The sequence below is a fragment of the Brassica napus genome, chromosome C1, assembly GCF_020379485.1.
Source record: "Brassica napus cultivar Da-Ae chromosome C1, Da-Ae, whole genome shotgun sequence".
Lineage (NCBI taxonomy): Eukaryota > Viridiplantae > Streptophyta > Magnoliopsida > Brassicales > Brassicaceae > Brassica > Brassica napus.
In genome coordinates, this window is record NC_063444.1 from 860,478 (window position 1) to 877,176 (window position 16,699).

The 16,699-nt window shown below is 36.7% G+C and overlaps 4 protein-coding genes across 4 annotated transcripts; 3 read left to right on the forward strand and 1 right to left on the reverse strand.

Annotated features, from left to right (window-relative positions):
* The first annotated feature begins 283 nt into the window (after positions 1-283).
* LOC106426823 lies at positions 284-1,280 on the forward strand. Its single transcript, XM_013867554.3, has 4 exons — positions 284-442; positions 559-673; positions 764-824; positions 970-1,280. The coding sequence occupies exons 1-4, from the start codon at positions 412-414 to the stop codon at positions 1,246-1,248; spliced, it is 486 nt and encodes a 161-aa protein (XP_013723008.2). The 5' UTR covers positions 284-411; the 3' UTR covers positions 1,249-1,280.
* Positions 1,281-9,370: 8,090 nt separating this feature from the next.
* LOC106353555 lies at positions 9,371-10,196 on the forward strand. The gene is made up of 4 exons (XM_048745011.1): positions 9,371-9,401; positions 9,530-9,644; positions 9,727-9,787; positions 9,862-10,196. The coding sequence occupies exons 1-4, from the start codon at positions 9,371-9,373 to the stop codon at positions 10,132-10,134; spliced, it is 480 nt and encodes a 159-aa protein (XP_048600968.1). The 3' UTR covers positions 10,135-10,196.
* Positions 10,197-10,434: 238 nt separating this feature from the next.
* On the reverse strand, positions 10,435-12,365 carry LOC106426787. Its single transcript, XM_013867519.3, has 5 exons — positions 12,224-12,365; positions 11,828-12,054; positions 11,430-11,737; positions 10,916-11,352; positions 10,435-10,835 (listed from the first exon to the last, which is right to left on the reverse strand). The coding sequence occupies exons 2-5, from the start codon at positions 12,040-12,042 to the stop codon at positions 10,668-10,670; spliced, it is 1,128 nt and encodes a 375-aa protein (XP_013722973.2). The 5' UTR covers positions 12,043-12,054; positions 12,224-12,365; the 3' UTR covers positions 10,435-10,667.
* A 229-nt stretch (positions 12,366-12,594) lies between these two features.
* On the forward strand, positions 12,595-15,965 carry LOC125580505. The gene is made up of 2 exons (XM_048745010.1): positions 12,595-12,894; positions 13,449-15,965. Exon 2 carries the CDS (start codon positions 13,454-13,456, stop codon positions 15,188-15,190), a length of 1,737 nt encoding a protein of 578 aa, XP_048600967.1. The 5' UTR covers positions 12,595-12,894; positions 13,449-13,453; the 3' UTR covers positions 15,191-15,965.
* Positions 15,966-16,699: the final 734 nt, after the last annotated feature.

Below are 16,699 nucleotides of genomic sequence, written 5' to 3' on the forward strand. Positions count from 1 at the left end.
ACACAAATAAAAACGTTACAAAAGAGCAAAGAGAACATCTTTTAATGAAAATGCCTTTGTTGTTGTTAAGTTTTCCATGGGAAAAAATTTAGTAGAATATGAACAAAAGCTTAATCTTTCAGATTAAGTAAAGTGTTATAATAATTCTTGTAATTAATTAATACAAACTAGACAAATAATTTTGTTAGTGAGCTTAAATCAAAGGCTAAAAAAAAGTTATTTTTATCATCTTTAACTTTTAGAAAGCACAAGTTATACTTAAACCAAGGTCTTGTGCATGAGATTTCGAGATTCTTAGCTTTGCAAAAGACCTAAACCCACCAAGCCAAGCCACTGATTCCTCCACATCAAATACAAATATGCTTGACAGTTCACTATCATATTTCTTCTTTAGACTATCTTCTAGACGATATGGGAGGTTCAATGGGCTTTCTCGGAAAAGGTTTTGTGTTTCTTAACCTAACAATCAACGATTAATATTATATAAGACCGTTTTAATGGCATTCCTTTTATTTATTAGAAAGAAAAATAAGTTTTTCGGTATGTTTTGGCATATAGGGGTACCACCGACGCAGATGATGAATATGGTTATGGGTTCACTCTACAAACAATTCACCAAGAAAGCTATCAACAACTTTGACGACTTCCACGTTGCTGTTTTAGACATCTTCAAGTAAGAATCACTCGATGGTTACATTCCATTTGATCAGTTCTTCTTTAGATAAGATATGATCAACAATATAACTATATGTTTGATGTGTAGCAACTTCAACTCGGCTTTACCAGGCCGACACTTTGATCTCCCAACACCTGACGAAATAAAGGCAAGAATTGACCTTTTTAATTCTCCACGTAAAATTGTTAACGAATGAATGAAGCCCAAGTTATCGCCAATTTGTTTTAAATTAGTCCATAAGAAACTTTAAATCATTATAACTATTTTTTCTAATACAATGTTGATTAAGTTAGGCATGTTTCTTGGGGTGGAAGGAAGCTAAAGACGAGGAAGAGAAGAAGAAAGTGTTCACAGAGTTCATTGCAAAGAAAGTGAAGCCAAGTAAACTGGATGACGTCACTATGATCACCGGAATAGCATCTCCTCCGGCGGCTATGGCGGCTAAGAGAGCAGGAGAGAATGTTCCTCAGCTAAAGTTCATCAAACTTATACCTGATGTTATATTCGTCCCTACGGTCACCATTTTGGCCATTGTCTCTGCTAAACTCTCAAGAAGAATGTATTTGAAATAATGCTTTTAACTTAAACATTCTTAATTCTCCTATTTTAACTTTCTAAGTTAGAAGCAAACTCCAAAGTTGATTTATAACACCATTAAAACGCTGCAATTCTATATAATATCTCTGTACTTTAAAGCTTAAGGATGCCTAGAAGTCAACACATAAATTATTAAACCCAAGGTCAGTCTTGTTTTATTGAAACTTCCCAAACCATTTTTAGGATCTTTTTTCTTGATCCAGCAGAGCCTGACCTTCGTTTCCCTCGCTTTCTCTGCCTCTTAGGATGCTTATTAGGCCTAGAAGGCATCGAAGCCCAAGATTGCGTGGCTTATTGAGTTTATTGAAAAAAGGATATGAGAAACAAAAGGTGTAATGGAGTTTTTTGTAAAGTTTTGCAGAAACTTACAGGTCTTGATGGACCTTCCCCAGCTGAAGCTTGTTCTGTCTTCTTACCGAGAACAATGCCTTTCCCTTCTCTTTGCCTTGAAGACATCATTTCAGACAATATATAAGATATCTGTTGTCCCATCATCGTCTTCAGGTTGTTTCTCTTCAAAGTCATCTTCGTTTTTAGTAACCAACTGGGGCTGCTTGTCCCCACTCGGTTCTAGCTTTACTGCTTCAATCTTCAAAAGTATCTGTTCCAAGAATGCATCACCTTCTCTAAACAACTCCAGAGGCGTTGTCTTCCCACAGAAAACTGCCTCTTCCGTAAAGTTCTTGTTCTTTTTATCATCATTCATCTCTACCTTCGACTCCATACCCAAAATCCCTAGAAAATGCCAAAATCAGCAGATACGCTTATGCCCAAATTTGGAAAGACACGAAACCCTAACCAAAGTTTGAAGCTTATTTATCGTATGATCAAACAAACCAATTTAGATGCAAAACAAAAGATTCTAATGGAATCTTCACCAATTCAGCGGCGGACCGAAACGGAGATGGATTCAAAAACCGGCGGTGAGAATCATGACGGAGAAACCATATAACCAAACGGTGGTTCAAGGTTTCCCAAATCACAAGTGGGGTCCACTTCACTCCGGGTCTTTGACTTTTTCTGTTTTATCTTTTTGACAATTAATTGTTGTTGTGTATTATCGTACACAACACTTGTACAATATATTTGTAGTAAGACCATCTTTAACGCTGATCCTTAATGGGTCTTTAACTAAAATTGGTGATTTAATTAAATCAAAACAAAAAGCAGATTATTGATCCTTAATGGAGTATTTTAGAGACCGGTTGTAAACGTGGTTGAAAAACCACGTGTTAGCACCACATTTTTCCTATCTTTTTTTTTTCTTTCTTTCTTCGTCTTCTCCTTCTGTTCATCTTCGAGTTGTATACTAGGAGATGATAGCCGCCGAGATTCTCAGCGAAAGGCAAAGACCTCTTACTCTCCTGCGATTTGATGGAGAGAGAGTACTCAACGACCGTCTCTCCGGCGAATTCTCCTCCGCTGAACCTCTTTTCCCGTATCTCGTCGCCTGCTACCGTCGCGCCCACGACGAGTCGAAGAAAATCCAATCGAAGAAGGACAAGAGTCTCAGATCGGAGATGGAGATCGTGATGAGAGCAGCGAAGAAATTCGTGTGTCGTTGTTTTAGTCATGTTTTCACCACTCATGTGTCGTTGTTTTAGTCATGTTTTCCTTACTTTTAAAATGGGGGCTTTCTGTGAAATAGAATCGCTGCATTGTTTGGTCTTGAATGCTTGCTTGATACTGCATTGTTTGGTCTTTTTTTTTTTAACAACAAAAAATAACATTTTTTAAGAGCTTCTGAACAAAAAATTACTATTGGAGGGTATGAATAAAAGTGCTTCTTAAACAAGGTTCTTAATTATATTTAATTAGTAAAATATTTATTAAAAACCTAAATGGAGTTATAGGGATAGTGATGTTCTAAAATTATTATGTTTGGATTCTGTCAGAATATTATATTCCCTTTCTCAAACTAGGGCACGTGAAAAATCTCTTTCGCAAATTTGACTGACCCCATAGTTTTATTTCTCGCCTGTAAAGGATGAGTGCTCTGAACCGAACCTTGAGCTCATCAATGTCGTTGAAACTCAACACCCCCACCCCTTTCCCAATTTTCGCGTTCCCAAATTCGAAACCAAGCGAGATTCGATTCTCCAACAGATACAGATGGGGGCAGCGAAAAGTCGAACGATCTCTCTCTCACTCTCTCCCTCTCTTGGATCATCAAAGTTGCACAAGAAGAAGGGATCAAATTCGTTGTTGCGGAGGAGGAGGTCGGTAGATTTAAATGGATTCAATTTTCCTTGTCCCTAGATTAGATATTTTAAATGCTTGTGTTTGGTTAGGTGATCATCATCATCATGTGTTAGAAACGACAGTGTGGTGGGACCTGAACACGTGTCCAGTTCCGGCTGGTGTAGACCCTCGTTGTGTCCGTGCGTGTATAGAATCTGCCTTGGAGAAGCAGATTGGTCGTCGTTCTGCAGTCAGCATATCTATGCCTTTGGAAACCTAGATTACATCTCTAGTGACCTCTTGCAAAACATCTCTTCCTCTGGAATCATTCTGTCTCACGCCCCCTTCGGTACGCTAAAATCTTATCGATTTTTTTTTTTTTGTTTTGCACGGATGATCTGATCTGGCCTTACTTCTCTAGGTGTGCACGACTTAGTTGAATTTCTGGACGATGAGCTTAACAAACCACATCTGGATTCACTACTTTTGTTGCATATCCAAAACGTGCTCGCCTAGCTGTCCCTCTTCCCCAGCTACGAGGGTTTGCCCAAGACTTTGACAAAGTGTTTGCCAAAGGGTTTGTCTGGGAAACTTTATTGACTGATCATTTCCGTGAGAAACCTCTCTGCATTTGCAACATATGCGATGATGTTTACCAAGCATGTGACGAATTCATCACTCATCTCAAGAGTGAAGAGCACAGAAACGAGGTAATTAAGCAAGCAAGCAAGCAGCATCCTCAGCTTTTTTTTTTCTTGTAAAAATTTTCATGTTGTGTGCAGTTCCTTGCAATTGACCACTACGGTAAGCCTACACATTTTTGCCAAGTCTGCAATTATCCCGCCTACGACGAATATAACCTGATCCTCCATAACCAAAGTGAAGAACATAATCGCAAGGTAAGCCCAGCTTGTAATCATTATTAACAATATCACTAAAATTTGATCCCATTTTTTGGTTTGTTTTCAAGCTGGTTGAGAAACAGGCTCAAGAAGAGGAGGACTACGAGAGCAGGAAGACTAATCCATAATTGGATCTCTGACTAGGAGAGAAACAAGAAGCAATCTCTTTGAACGAGGCAGCCTAAGGAAGACGAAGAAGCTAGAGTGCGTGCTTCCCATGGGGTCTTTGTGTTGAAGAGTTTACTAAATAATGGACTACTTATTTATTATTATTATTAGAGCATCATCAACAGTAAAGCTCTCAAAGTGTGTCTCTCACAATTATTATAATATATATTTAGTAAACAAAAAAAGACTTGAATCAATTAAATCAAGACGAGTGGAGAATTAATGAGAACATGTTCTCTCTATCATTTATTTTTGTAATATCACTTTTGTTGAGAACACAATCAAGAGCTTCACCATTGGCCAAAATAATTAAGTAGAATGTGAGAGACTAGTCTTTACTTAAGAAACTGTAAGGGGCTATGCAAGGAAGCAATCTTGTAAAATATACCTTAACCGCAAGTTGATTGCCCAATTTATTTTTCTATGACTCATAGATTTAAACTTTGCTGAAATGAAGATTGACTCTGTACTCGCCTCCATCATCACTCTCTTCTTCCATCTAGCGCTGGGCACAAATACTTGATACTCAGCTTATACTCGCTATTTGACTCGATTCGGTTTGAAAAAACAAATACTTGATACAATCAAGTCGAGTAATTTTCTTACTCGCAAGTACAAATCAAGCATCAAGTTTATTTTTATTTTTAATTACTTGGCTTGTTAATTGTTATTCTTTACTTGTCCTCTTACTTGCTATATATTACTTGGTTTATTAAATACTTAGTATCAATTTCACTACTTAATTAAAATTTATGTATTGCTTTTGATAAGTGGCCACAATTACTTGTTACTTGCTTCCTAATCGCTACTTAACCAGTACATGATCCCTAAAGTTTTTTGACCAAGTCGATATCAAGTAATCTATTTAAATCATTTGAAAGTACAAGAAAATATCAAATATTAAAATAAAATTAATTACTTCATGTTGTTATGTTGTTTGGTTCATTACTAAGAGATATACATTTTCTTAAATCATAGTAAAATAATTTGTTTATGTTTCCATTTTCATAGAATCAAATATAAGTGATATATTTATATAAGCATTTTGAAATTTTCTCTTTTTTATATATTCCAATTCTAGAATTGACTAAAATATATGAAATTAGTGACATTATTTAAATATAACAGAATTATTTACCTTTAAATTTCAACGAACTAGCAAATAATTTACTCATAATTATCAAGTAATTTGCAAATAATAAGTAATAAAACAAATCAATTAATTCGCAAGTCCTTCATTTTTTGACAAGTACCTTGAAACTCTAAGTACACGTTTTTAGTAAACCAAATACAAATCCAAAATTTTACTACTCGGGCAAGCCAAACCAATTACTAAGTACATCGAAAATGCCAGTGCCCACTATCACGTAATTAATTTTTTTGTTTACCTACAGATCCTCTGTACTTCAGCAACTTCAGCCTCCAAACCAACGAATCAGACTTGATATACTCACTGAACTCTAGCTGTGACATGAACCATACCACCATCTTCAGCTATTAAAATTCTCAAGTCTTCTTAGATTGCAAAACAAGAGTTACACAACCTTGTGGTATACTCCACTTCTTCACTGATTCTCCTTTGGCATTCTCCATAACCTGAACCTTAGGTGACCACACAACAACATCACCGAGATGAAACCATAAGCTCCACCTTTAACTGTTGCTGCTACAGACGATCACCAACTATACTGCCCAAAAAACTGTGAATCCAATGCTAGCTTGAGACTTCTCGAAGAACTGAACACCTCTGCCTCTGCCTGCTTGAACGTACTGGACTTGAACATTACCCTACACTGCTGCTATCGATAGCAGGACACGCCGCCTAACTCAACTCGGATAGGAAGACTTTCGATGTATAGAATCTCTGTTCATCTTCTGCTCAAACTGATCCGCATCAACAAATCTTCAACCAACAAATCTACCACTTGATTTCTTTAACTCTGTCTCAACATCACAAGACCGCAATACCCTGAGACACTTCTTCTGATGCAGTGACCTGCAATGGCTTTTACCCGCCTGAAAAATACCAAAAAACTCGTACTTGCATCTCTGATTCTTCCAGACTTCACTGCAACCTCTCTCTGTCCATCAGCTTCATTTTACCATGCTTCTGATGTTTATACCTTCACTTGATTTACCTCAAGCGCCTTTACTGAGAAGATTACTCCAAGCCTTCTTATGATGCACTTAAAACAACTCGGAAGTCCTTTGTAGTTGTCCTTACTACAAGCAGAACAATCTCTGACCTTCATTTTCTGTCTTCAGAGAACTCTGCAAACCACTTCTTTAGTTTGCTATCTTCTTGCTGTAGCTTATCCTTGAGAATCTGAACTAGATAGAACTTGATCATCTGTTAAAACCGCTCCACCTTGAACTAAGTATCTTCTTCTTGTTCTGTAAAACCTGGAAAACAAAACTTTAGTTTTATTGCAGAATTTATTTACCACTACCTGCCTTGACGTCTCTGGACTGACGACTCTGTGCTGCATTCTTCTTATGAACACACATCTGACAGACTGATTACACACTCCTCAGTATCCAATAACCACTGAACTCATCTGCACATAACCGTTGGTTGAGCTTTTAATCTGTCGATGTCAATGTCTGCACTTGCTTCTCTGTTCATCTTATCACACTGAACCAACCAGAATCTTCATAACTCGTGCAAGCTGATCATCACATCCTAAAAGCCATTCTCAAACTGAAAATAGTCAGTGAGACCTTCTGAATAAACCAAGCTCCCACTGAAGTCAACAAACCATGTAGTAACAGGACTCCACCTGAAACAAAACCCATTCAGACTTCACTTTTAATTCTCACACTTAGCTTCAATTCTCAGAACTTAAACCTTCTGCACTTTAACTTTGAAAACCCAGTATATGCTTGTATTTTAGAATGTTTGAACCACTGATTATTGCTTGATGATATGTGTCAGACCTGATGATACACACGTCCTCTAACTGCAGTCACTTCAACTGTATCTCTTTTTACCAAAAGACCCGTCAGAAACCTCGCTTTGCTTCACTGCTCCACTCTACTGTACCAGTTTTGAATGTTCTGACCATTCTTTCCTTGAGTGACTGTAACTGTGATAATCTCTGACGTCCTGACTCTCTTTGCTGTACCTTCTGATGAACAAAATTTCTCATCTCCTTTTGCAGAAATAATGATCTTCCTTGTAAACAATACTGCAAAATTACCCAAGATGAATATCCTGTGACTCCTCCTTGCTGTCTTGAGTCTTTCCTGTCATCCTTAAACACCAGCCAAGCTTCCGTTTTCTTGACTCACGAGCTTGTGACAAATAACAGTAGAAACCTTCTATCCACTGATTTTTTTTTTGTAAAAATTTTCATGTACCTGTGTGTGTGTGTGCAGTTGCTTGAACTTGTGGTCGACCGCTACGGTAAGCCTAAACATTTTTGCCAAGTCTGCAATTATCCCGCCTACGACGAATATAACCTGATCCTCCATAACCAAAGTGAAGAACATAATCGCAAGGTAAGCGCAGCTTGTGATCATTATTATACATTTTTAACAACTCTCTGTATCACTAAAATTTTATCCCCATTTTGGTTTGTTTTCAAGCTGGTTGAGAAACATGCTCAACAAGAGGAGGATTGCGAGAGCAGGAAGACAAATTCCAGAATTGGATCTCTTCTACGAGAGAAACAAGAAGCAATCTCTTTCAACCGAGGCAAACAAGAAGAGGCAGCCTAAGGAAGAAGAAGCTAGAGTGCGTGCATCCCCTTTGTGTTAAAGAGTTTACTAAATAATGGAACTTATTTATTATTATTATGCTGAATACTTTGTTCTTCTACCACTCAAAATATTTCCAAGTCTGGTTTGTTTTTCTTTTTTTCTTTTTAATTAATACATGAGAAGATTTTCGGTTGGTTGTTTTATAGTTTGACATAGCAGTATATTAGGTTTTTGTTTTATAACTTATAGGGTATTCCCATTCATGAAGCTGCTAATAGGAATCAGAAGGCTTCTTGGTCTACTGTCGACCAACTTGTTTGATTGGTTACAGACTTACAGTCAGCTGTGTCTCGAATAAGTTAATGATTTAGAGACTTGTGGTTTATCAAAGGACTAAAATCCAAGACTATATTCATGCACATTACCTATGTATTTAGGGTTTTTTTAGCAAGATTGATTGTGTGTAAATATGTCTAGTGTCATTGTGTCAATGTAACTTGGCTGCTGTGAAGAGCAGCCTTACTCAGCCATTTTATGAAATCAAATATCTAGTTTTGGTGACAACTTAAATTGTCTTCCTTTTCATTTTTCTTTTGCGTTTTAATAAAGTCCACTGAAGTAGTTTGATGAGAAACCCACGAATAGTGTGCTCAGCAACAATTGCACTCCAATCCATTAATTTAAGAAACAATTCCTGACATATAAACACACACAGAAGTTAACTATATTAATCAACCAATGCCCATCAAGGAGATACGTATACACGCTTAGACGTCTAAACAAACTAAATCACTTGGACTAACACCAATGATATATTATAATGCATATCCTGTGCGGTTAAAAAAAATTGAAATCACACAAAGAAGGAGCAATCAATACAAACTAAAAAATGATTTAGTTACTAAGATTTAATCAAAGGCTAAGAAGTTCTTTTATTATAATCGTTAACCTTTAGAAAGCACAAGTTTATACTTAAACCAAGGTCTTGTGCATGAGATTTCGAGATTATTTGCTTTGCAAAAGACCTAAACCCACCAAGCCAAGTCATTGTACTGATTCCTCCACATCAAATACAAATATGCATCAGCTGATATGCATGAAAGTTCACTATCATTTTTCTTCTAAAGACTATCTTCTAGACGACATGGGAGGTTCAATGGGCTTTCTCGGAAAAGGCTTTGCGTTTCTTTAACCTAAAAATTAACGATTAATATTATACAAGAGTCACCATTTTAATGACATTCCTTTTATTTATTAGAAAGAAAAAAAATAAAAGTGTTTTGGGTAATATTTGGTATCTTAGGGGTACCGCCAACACAGATGATGAATGTGGTAATGGGCTCACTCTGCAAACAATTCACCAAGAAAACTATCAACAACTTCGACGATTTCCACGTTGCTGTTTTAGACATTTTCAAGTAAGAATCACACTCAATGGTTAGATTCTACTTGATCAGTCTTTCTCTAGATCAACAACATAACTATATGTTTGATGTGTAGCAAATTCAACTCGGCATTACCAGGCCGACACTTTGATTTCCCGACCCCTGACAAAATAAATGCAAGAAGACCTTTTTAATTCTCCAAGTAAAAATATTATAACTATTTTCTCTAATACAGTGATAATTAAGTTAGGCTTGTTTCACACGGTGGAAAGAAGCAAAAGACAAAGAAGAGAAAGTGTTCACAGAGTTCATTGCAAAGAAAGTGAAGCCAGGTAAACTCGATGACGTCACTATGATCACCGGAATAGCATCACCTCCGGCGGCTATGGCGGCTAAGAGAGCAGGAGAGAATGGTCCTCAGCTAAAGTTCATCAAACTTATACCTGATGTTATATTCGTCCCTATGATCACCATTTTGGCCATTGTCTCTGCCAAACTCTCAAGAAGAATGTATTTGAAATAATGCTTTTAATTTGAGCATTCTTGGGCAAATGATTTAGATAACACAAAAAAATTATGACAAAATTAGCATTAAGAAGAAAAGTGACTAGTTTGACACTAATTAAAAGATAAAATGACTAAATTACTCCAAATCCTAAACATTTATCCTAACCCACTCCCTAAATACTGGATGCTAAACTCTAATCACTAAACCTAAACTCAAATATAAAATAAAAATATTTTTAACTTTTAAGTAATTCTCATTTTCCCTTTATGTGCTAATTTCTCAACATTCTTTATTCTCCTATTTAACCTTCCAAGGTAGAAGCAAAGCTCCAAAGTTATTTATTTAGTCAAAAGAAATACATGAAGACCATCATGTAGTTTGAATAGCTATGATGATTGAGTTCATAACACCAAGAATCAAACAGCTGCAATTCTATAGATCTATCTCTGTACTTTAAAAGCTTAAGGATGTCTAGAGAGTTAAAAAAAGAAAACTTTAATTATTAAACCCAAGTTCAGACTTGTTTTATTGAAGTTTCCCAAAGCATTTTAGGATCTTCTTCTTGATCCAGAAGAGCCTGACCTTCTTTTCCCTCGCTTTCTCTTCTTGTTGGGACGCTTGGTAACATTTGACTTTGGCTTCTCTTTTGAAACTCTACGTCTCTTTGTTTTAGTCTCTTCCTTTACCTCAAGATTGCGTGGCTTCCTGTTCCTTACCTACATTTGAGTTACAAAAAGAGGCATATGAGAACAAAAGCTATACAACGATGTTTGTTTGTTAAGTTGCAGAAACTTACCGGTCTTGATGGACCTTCCTCAACTGAAGTTTGTTCTGTCTTCAGTAGCTTCTTATTAGGAACAATAGCTTTCCCTTCCCTTTGCATCATTTCAGACAATAAGATATCTGTTGTCTCGTCATCATCTTCAGAAACTGAAGCAGACTTAACTGTCTTTTCTTCGGAATCATCTTCGTTTTTAGTAACCAAAAGGGGCTGCTTTTGTTGCTCCAAAGAGAACCTACATGGATTCTCATTCACCACCTTGTCTACTCTGTTCTTCAAGTTAAGAGCTTCCACCTTTACTGCTTCAATCTTCAAAAGCATCTGTTCCAAGAACGCATCACCTTCCCCAAACTCAAGAAGCAATGTCTCCTCAGAGAAAACTGCCTCTTCCTCCTTAGAGTTCTTATTCTTTTTATCACTGAGAGCAACATCGCCAAAAGATCTTCGGTTTTCTGTAATTAAAAAAAAAAGTATTAAAGTAGTAATAATTAATGGTAGATAAACAATGAACACGACCACGAGAAGATACCGTAATAAGAGAAGAGGTTATGGTTAAACGTATAGGAAGAAACATCTGAGGCTTCTTCTTCTTCAACTCGCTTTCTCTTTCTCCTCTTCTTGACTCTGGTTCTCTGAGTACGACACTGAAGAAGAGATCCAACTTCTTCTGATCTGAGATTTTCCAACTCTATCTGCTTGGCTTGGCAAGATTCTTGGAGTTCTTTGTCGTACTTCCCTGCTTGGTTCTGAAGCTCTCTGACTTTGAGTTCAAGCCACTTGCAACGCCACGTTATAGGGTGTATGAACCTCCTCCAGTGATCAGTCAGCTTCTTCTTTCTACCAGAAATAAAAAAGGAACCAATCTCACAACAGAACAAAAAGGAATAATAATCATTCCCAAGTGAGAGAGATAAGGAGCTTACTTACCTCACCCACAAAGGATCAGTACACATGATGGAGTCAGCTTCTTGATCATTACAAGCTGTTTCCTCAGTCTCATCACGTTCAGAAACAGTTCCACTAAAGGAGGAGCTAGAAGAAGAAGAGCACACATCATCATCATCATCAGTGTCCTCATCATTGCATTCCAATATATCAACAACAACCTCTTCATCATCATTCTTCGATTCCTTCAACTCCATAACCCAAAATCCCTATAAAATGCCAAAAAAATCATCTTTTTCGTTAACGATCAACAGATACGCAAATGCCCAATTCGGAAAGACGCGAAACCCTAAACGAAAGTTCGAAGCTTTATCGTCGATCAAAAACAACAAACCAATTTCAGATTCAAAACAACAGATTCTAAAGGGGAAAATTTACCAATTGGGCTTCTTCACCGATTCAGCGGCGGATCGAAACGGAGATGCGGTGGTCGAAGTTTTTTTTTTTTTTTTTCTTATGGGCAGGAGAGCTCAAATCACAAGTGGGGTCTACTTCACTCCACGTCTTTGACCTTTTCTTTTTTATCTTTATGACAATTAATTGTTGTTTGTGTATTATCGTACACACCGTTTATACAAAGATATTGTCCTAAAGATAATGAGCTCGCTCCTCTCCTCTCTGTTCTCTTCTCTACGTATCTTTCACGGACCACAATCTGATTTGGACTAAATGGACCAAAACATAATCTAGAACATACAAAAAAAATCTGTATAGACCAAAGGACGTAAAATGACCATTTTATCTTTAATGATAGATCAATGTTGATCATTAGATCAAATTATCTATTTTATAATCTGAACCCTCCAATTTCTCCCTTAAAATCGAATCTCTCTCTCTCTCTTTCATCTGGGTCCCACCGAAATTTAATACATTTTCTTCTTCTTCATTTCAGTTCAACTACACGATTAAATTCACTCATTTCACCAACCAAAATTCTCTTCTTCAATTCTTCATCTACAAACCCTTAACTCTGTTTCTTAAGGTTTTTCTACTGCTTATGACGCTTTAAAACATCACATGTACGACGTCCTTGGTTCAGAAATCTTTAGGTAAGTGTATGTATACTCTCTCCCTCTCTTTCTCTTTCACTCTTCTCAGTCTTTTTTTTTTTTATCATTTTCTGTTTCGGTTTAGTCACATAATATGTCTGTTAACGTTATGAATCATGTTGTAAGGTTTAATATAATGTTGTTGAAGTATGAAGCACAATATTGTAGAAAAAATCGTTTTTGCTTACGGTACAACTGGTACAACTTTTAAAAATTCGTTAAGAACCAGTGACACTGATACAACTTAAAAGTGAAAGTAGTAATACTGGCAAAATTAGTATTACTGATATTATTCATACGAAACGTACAACTAATACACCTGCTATAACTCTAAGTAACATTAAATAAAAATATGGGTAGAACTTGTATAACTTATAGTAGTCATGTGCCGAGTGAACATAGTATAACTGGTATTACTAGTATAACTTATAACTACTGTTACTTGTAAACCAGTCTAACTGGTAATACTAGTATAACCAGAATTTTAGCAATAGTAAAACTCGTATAACTGGCATAACTATTAAGCGGTAATGTTGGTTTTTACTCCTTTTCAGGAACTATGGATAGTAGTGGAGCTGTGGTGATACATTTTGATCATGGTGGAGACCGGCATATTTCTACATTAGTGATAAAAGGAAGATATGAGGAGATTACTTATTCTCACTTGGTTGATAGAATATGTAAGAAAATGAATATCGATGTAGCTGCGACAAAGCTTCAACTGAGTTACTTTCCTCTGGTCGTGGATAATAAGAGGCCTTGTTATATTTTGGATGATGAAGATGTTTTAGGATATTTAATGGAGGTAGACAAGAAAAACCGGCGTAGTGTCTTGCATGTGGAGCTTTCCGAAATCATCTCAGAAAATCAGAGTAACGAGCATTTTTCTATGAATGATGAAATTATGAGTGATGCCAGAGCTAATTATGGTATGGTTGAAGTTGAGGAGTTGGCAATTGTTCCTCAAAAACAATCAGATGGGTACGACCATGAGAAAAGCAATGGAGAGGGTGATGAAATGGATGATAGGGAGGAGTTGGCAGCTGTTACACCAGTTGAAGAAATAGTTGTCATTGTTGAGTGGGATGATGGTATTGATATGAGTATGGATCAAGAATTTGCAACTAAGAAGGAAGTGAGGGATTTAGTGGACAGAGGAGTGCATTCGAATTGTTTTGAGGTCGATATATTGAAGTCGAATCCTGTTCTTTACGTATTGAAATGTCGTGGGGTTGGATGCAGATGGTATTTACGAGCTGCAAAGCTGAAAAACTCGGCATTTTTCACTATCAGAAAGTATAGAAAGATGCATACGTGTTTTCGGGGAGAGGGAAGTATAATCAAAAGGGGGAAAAGAGGTACACCAAGCTTGGTCGCATCAGTGGTGCACGCTGATTATCCAGCCCAATTCAAGACTCCAGATCCAAATACTATCATAAATTTGGTGAAGAACAAACTAGGAGTCAAGGTTTCATATTCTACGGCTTTGAGAGGGAAACACCAAGCTGTCAGTGATCTGCGTGGTAACCCTGAGGAGAGTTTTGCTAGACTGCCATCTTACTTGTACATGTTAGAAAAGATGAATCCTGATACCATTACACGATTAGTAGTGGATGAGACTAATCAGTTTAAGTATATGTTCTTTGCGCTCGGAGCTTGCATCGAAGGGTTTAAGGCGATGAGGAAAGTGATAATAATGGATGGAACTCACCTAAAGGGTGTGTACAAAGGAGTGCTTCTCATTGCCACTGCTCAGGATCCAGACCATCATCATTATCCCCTCGCTTTTGCGGTAGTAGATGGTGAGAAAAATGCGAGCTGGGAGTGGTTTTTGACTATATTAAAAACTTTGATACCAGATGATCCCCAGCTTGTATTTTGTACTGATAGAAACCAAAGCATCATCAAGAAAGTACACGAGGTGTACCCATCGGCAATTCATGGATATTGCAATTATCACTTGTCTAATAATGTCAGCGGAGCATGCAGCAATGTTAACAAGAAAGGGGTTGCCAAAAAGTTCAGAAAAATTGTTGGTATGTACACAGAGATAGAGTTCAGAAAGTGCTACAATGATTTCAGGAGCACGTATCCTCAGGCCGCCGCTTATCTAGATGACAGTGTTCATGAGACCAAATGGGCAAGATGTAAATTTCCGGGAGAAAGGTACAACATAGATACAACCAACACTGTTGAATCTATCAATGGTGTTTTAAAAGAACCAAGGAAATATGCGTTGTTGCCAATGATTGATGTGGTGGTGGGGAAGATTGTAGAATGGTTTAACAAATATTGACAGTTATCTTTACGTGTACCAGAGAGGCAGATACTAGTCCCGTACGTGCATGGGATATGGCATCACAATTATCCGAAGGCAAAAAAGCTCGAGGTGAGGGAGCTAAACAGATTTGAACGTCACTACAATGTGATTGGGAAGGACGGTCAAGGTTATTTTGTTGATTTGAACAATGGAACATGCTACTGTAGGTGTTTTGATATTGACCGGTATCCTTGTGTGCATGTACTTGCTGCCATCATGGCGCATGGAGAAATGGCTGAACATTATTGTTCTAGGTATTACTGGATGGAGCAGTGGACTTTGGCATATTACAGGACAGTATATCCAGTGCCTCATCATTCTTCATGGGAGAGTTATAAAATTCCTGAAGAAATCCGATCTCAGGTTGTCTTCCCTCCTTATGTTGAAAAAAAGAAAGGAAGACTACAAGTTACTAGATTCCCATCTGCAGGAGAATATCGGAGGAAGAAAAAGAAGAAGTATCCACCATTGGTCGGTGAAAATGACGGAAGTGACAGCGATGAAAGTAGCAGCGAGGGAAGTGGCAGCAAAGGAAGTGGCGACGAGGGAGGTGACAACGAAAGAAGTGGTCATGATGGAAATGAGAACAATGAATGAGCCTTGATTATGTTTTTATGTATGTGAAACTTATTTAAGTATTGTGGACCTTGTTTATGTGTATGTGAAACTTATTTAAGTATTGTGGAACTTATTTTATGTAATGTGTTGTTTCTGTCAAGTACTACAGGTACAACTGGTAAAACTTCATATATTATCACTTGTCTAATAACTACATTATATATATGAGGAAATAAATACTAGTATAACTGGTACAACTGCTTCGGTTATAAAAGTTTTAAATTCTATTTGGCTTTCCATAAGTAAATAACAATAGAATAGACAAGTAGGAAGATACTTAGAGTGGTCCATCCTAATTATTCAAAAAAAAATTATCAATTTTTTTTTTACAATTATTACATAATCACATAAGTTTTCATGATCTACCTTATACTTTAAAGGTTTGTTTACTAGTTTGTTCACTATATTTTTGAAAAACATACACCAAATATGTTTTAACAAAATTAATGATTTTATTGCATGTGCGCATATGTATCTAAATAAATGAGAGTTGTACAACTTAGGTATACATATTTAGTATGTGGTACAACTAAAATTTTCAAATTTTCAACCAAAATACAACTATGTACAAACTTGTACAACTCAAAAACTGGTACAACTATATATAAGATTGTAGAACTAGAATACTCGTACAACTATATGTTATTACGTTTATCATGTTTTAGTTGTTTATCACATTTAAAATGTGTTGCATGTTCTAAACATGATGGTTGTTCCTTCTTTTGTCTAGTTGTACCAGTTGTACCTGTCAGAGTAATTTTGCCATATTTAATATGGTTGTACTAGTTATACCAATGACCTGTTACAATCAAACAAGTTGAAAACCACTATGACAAACACAATAACAATAAAATCACAAACATAAGT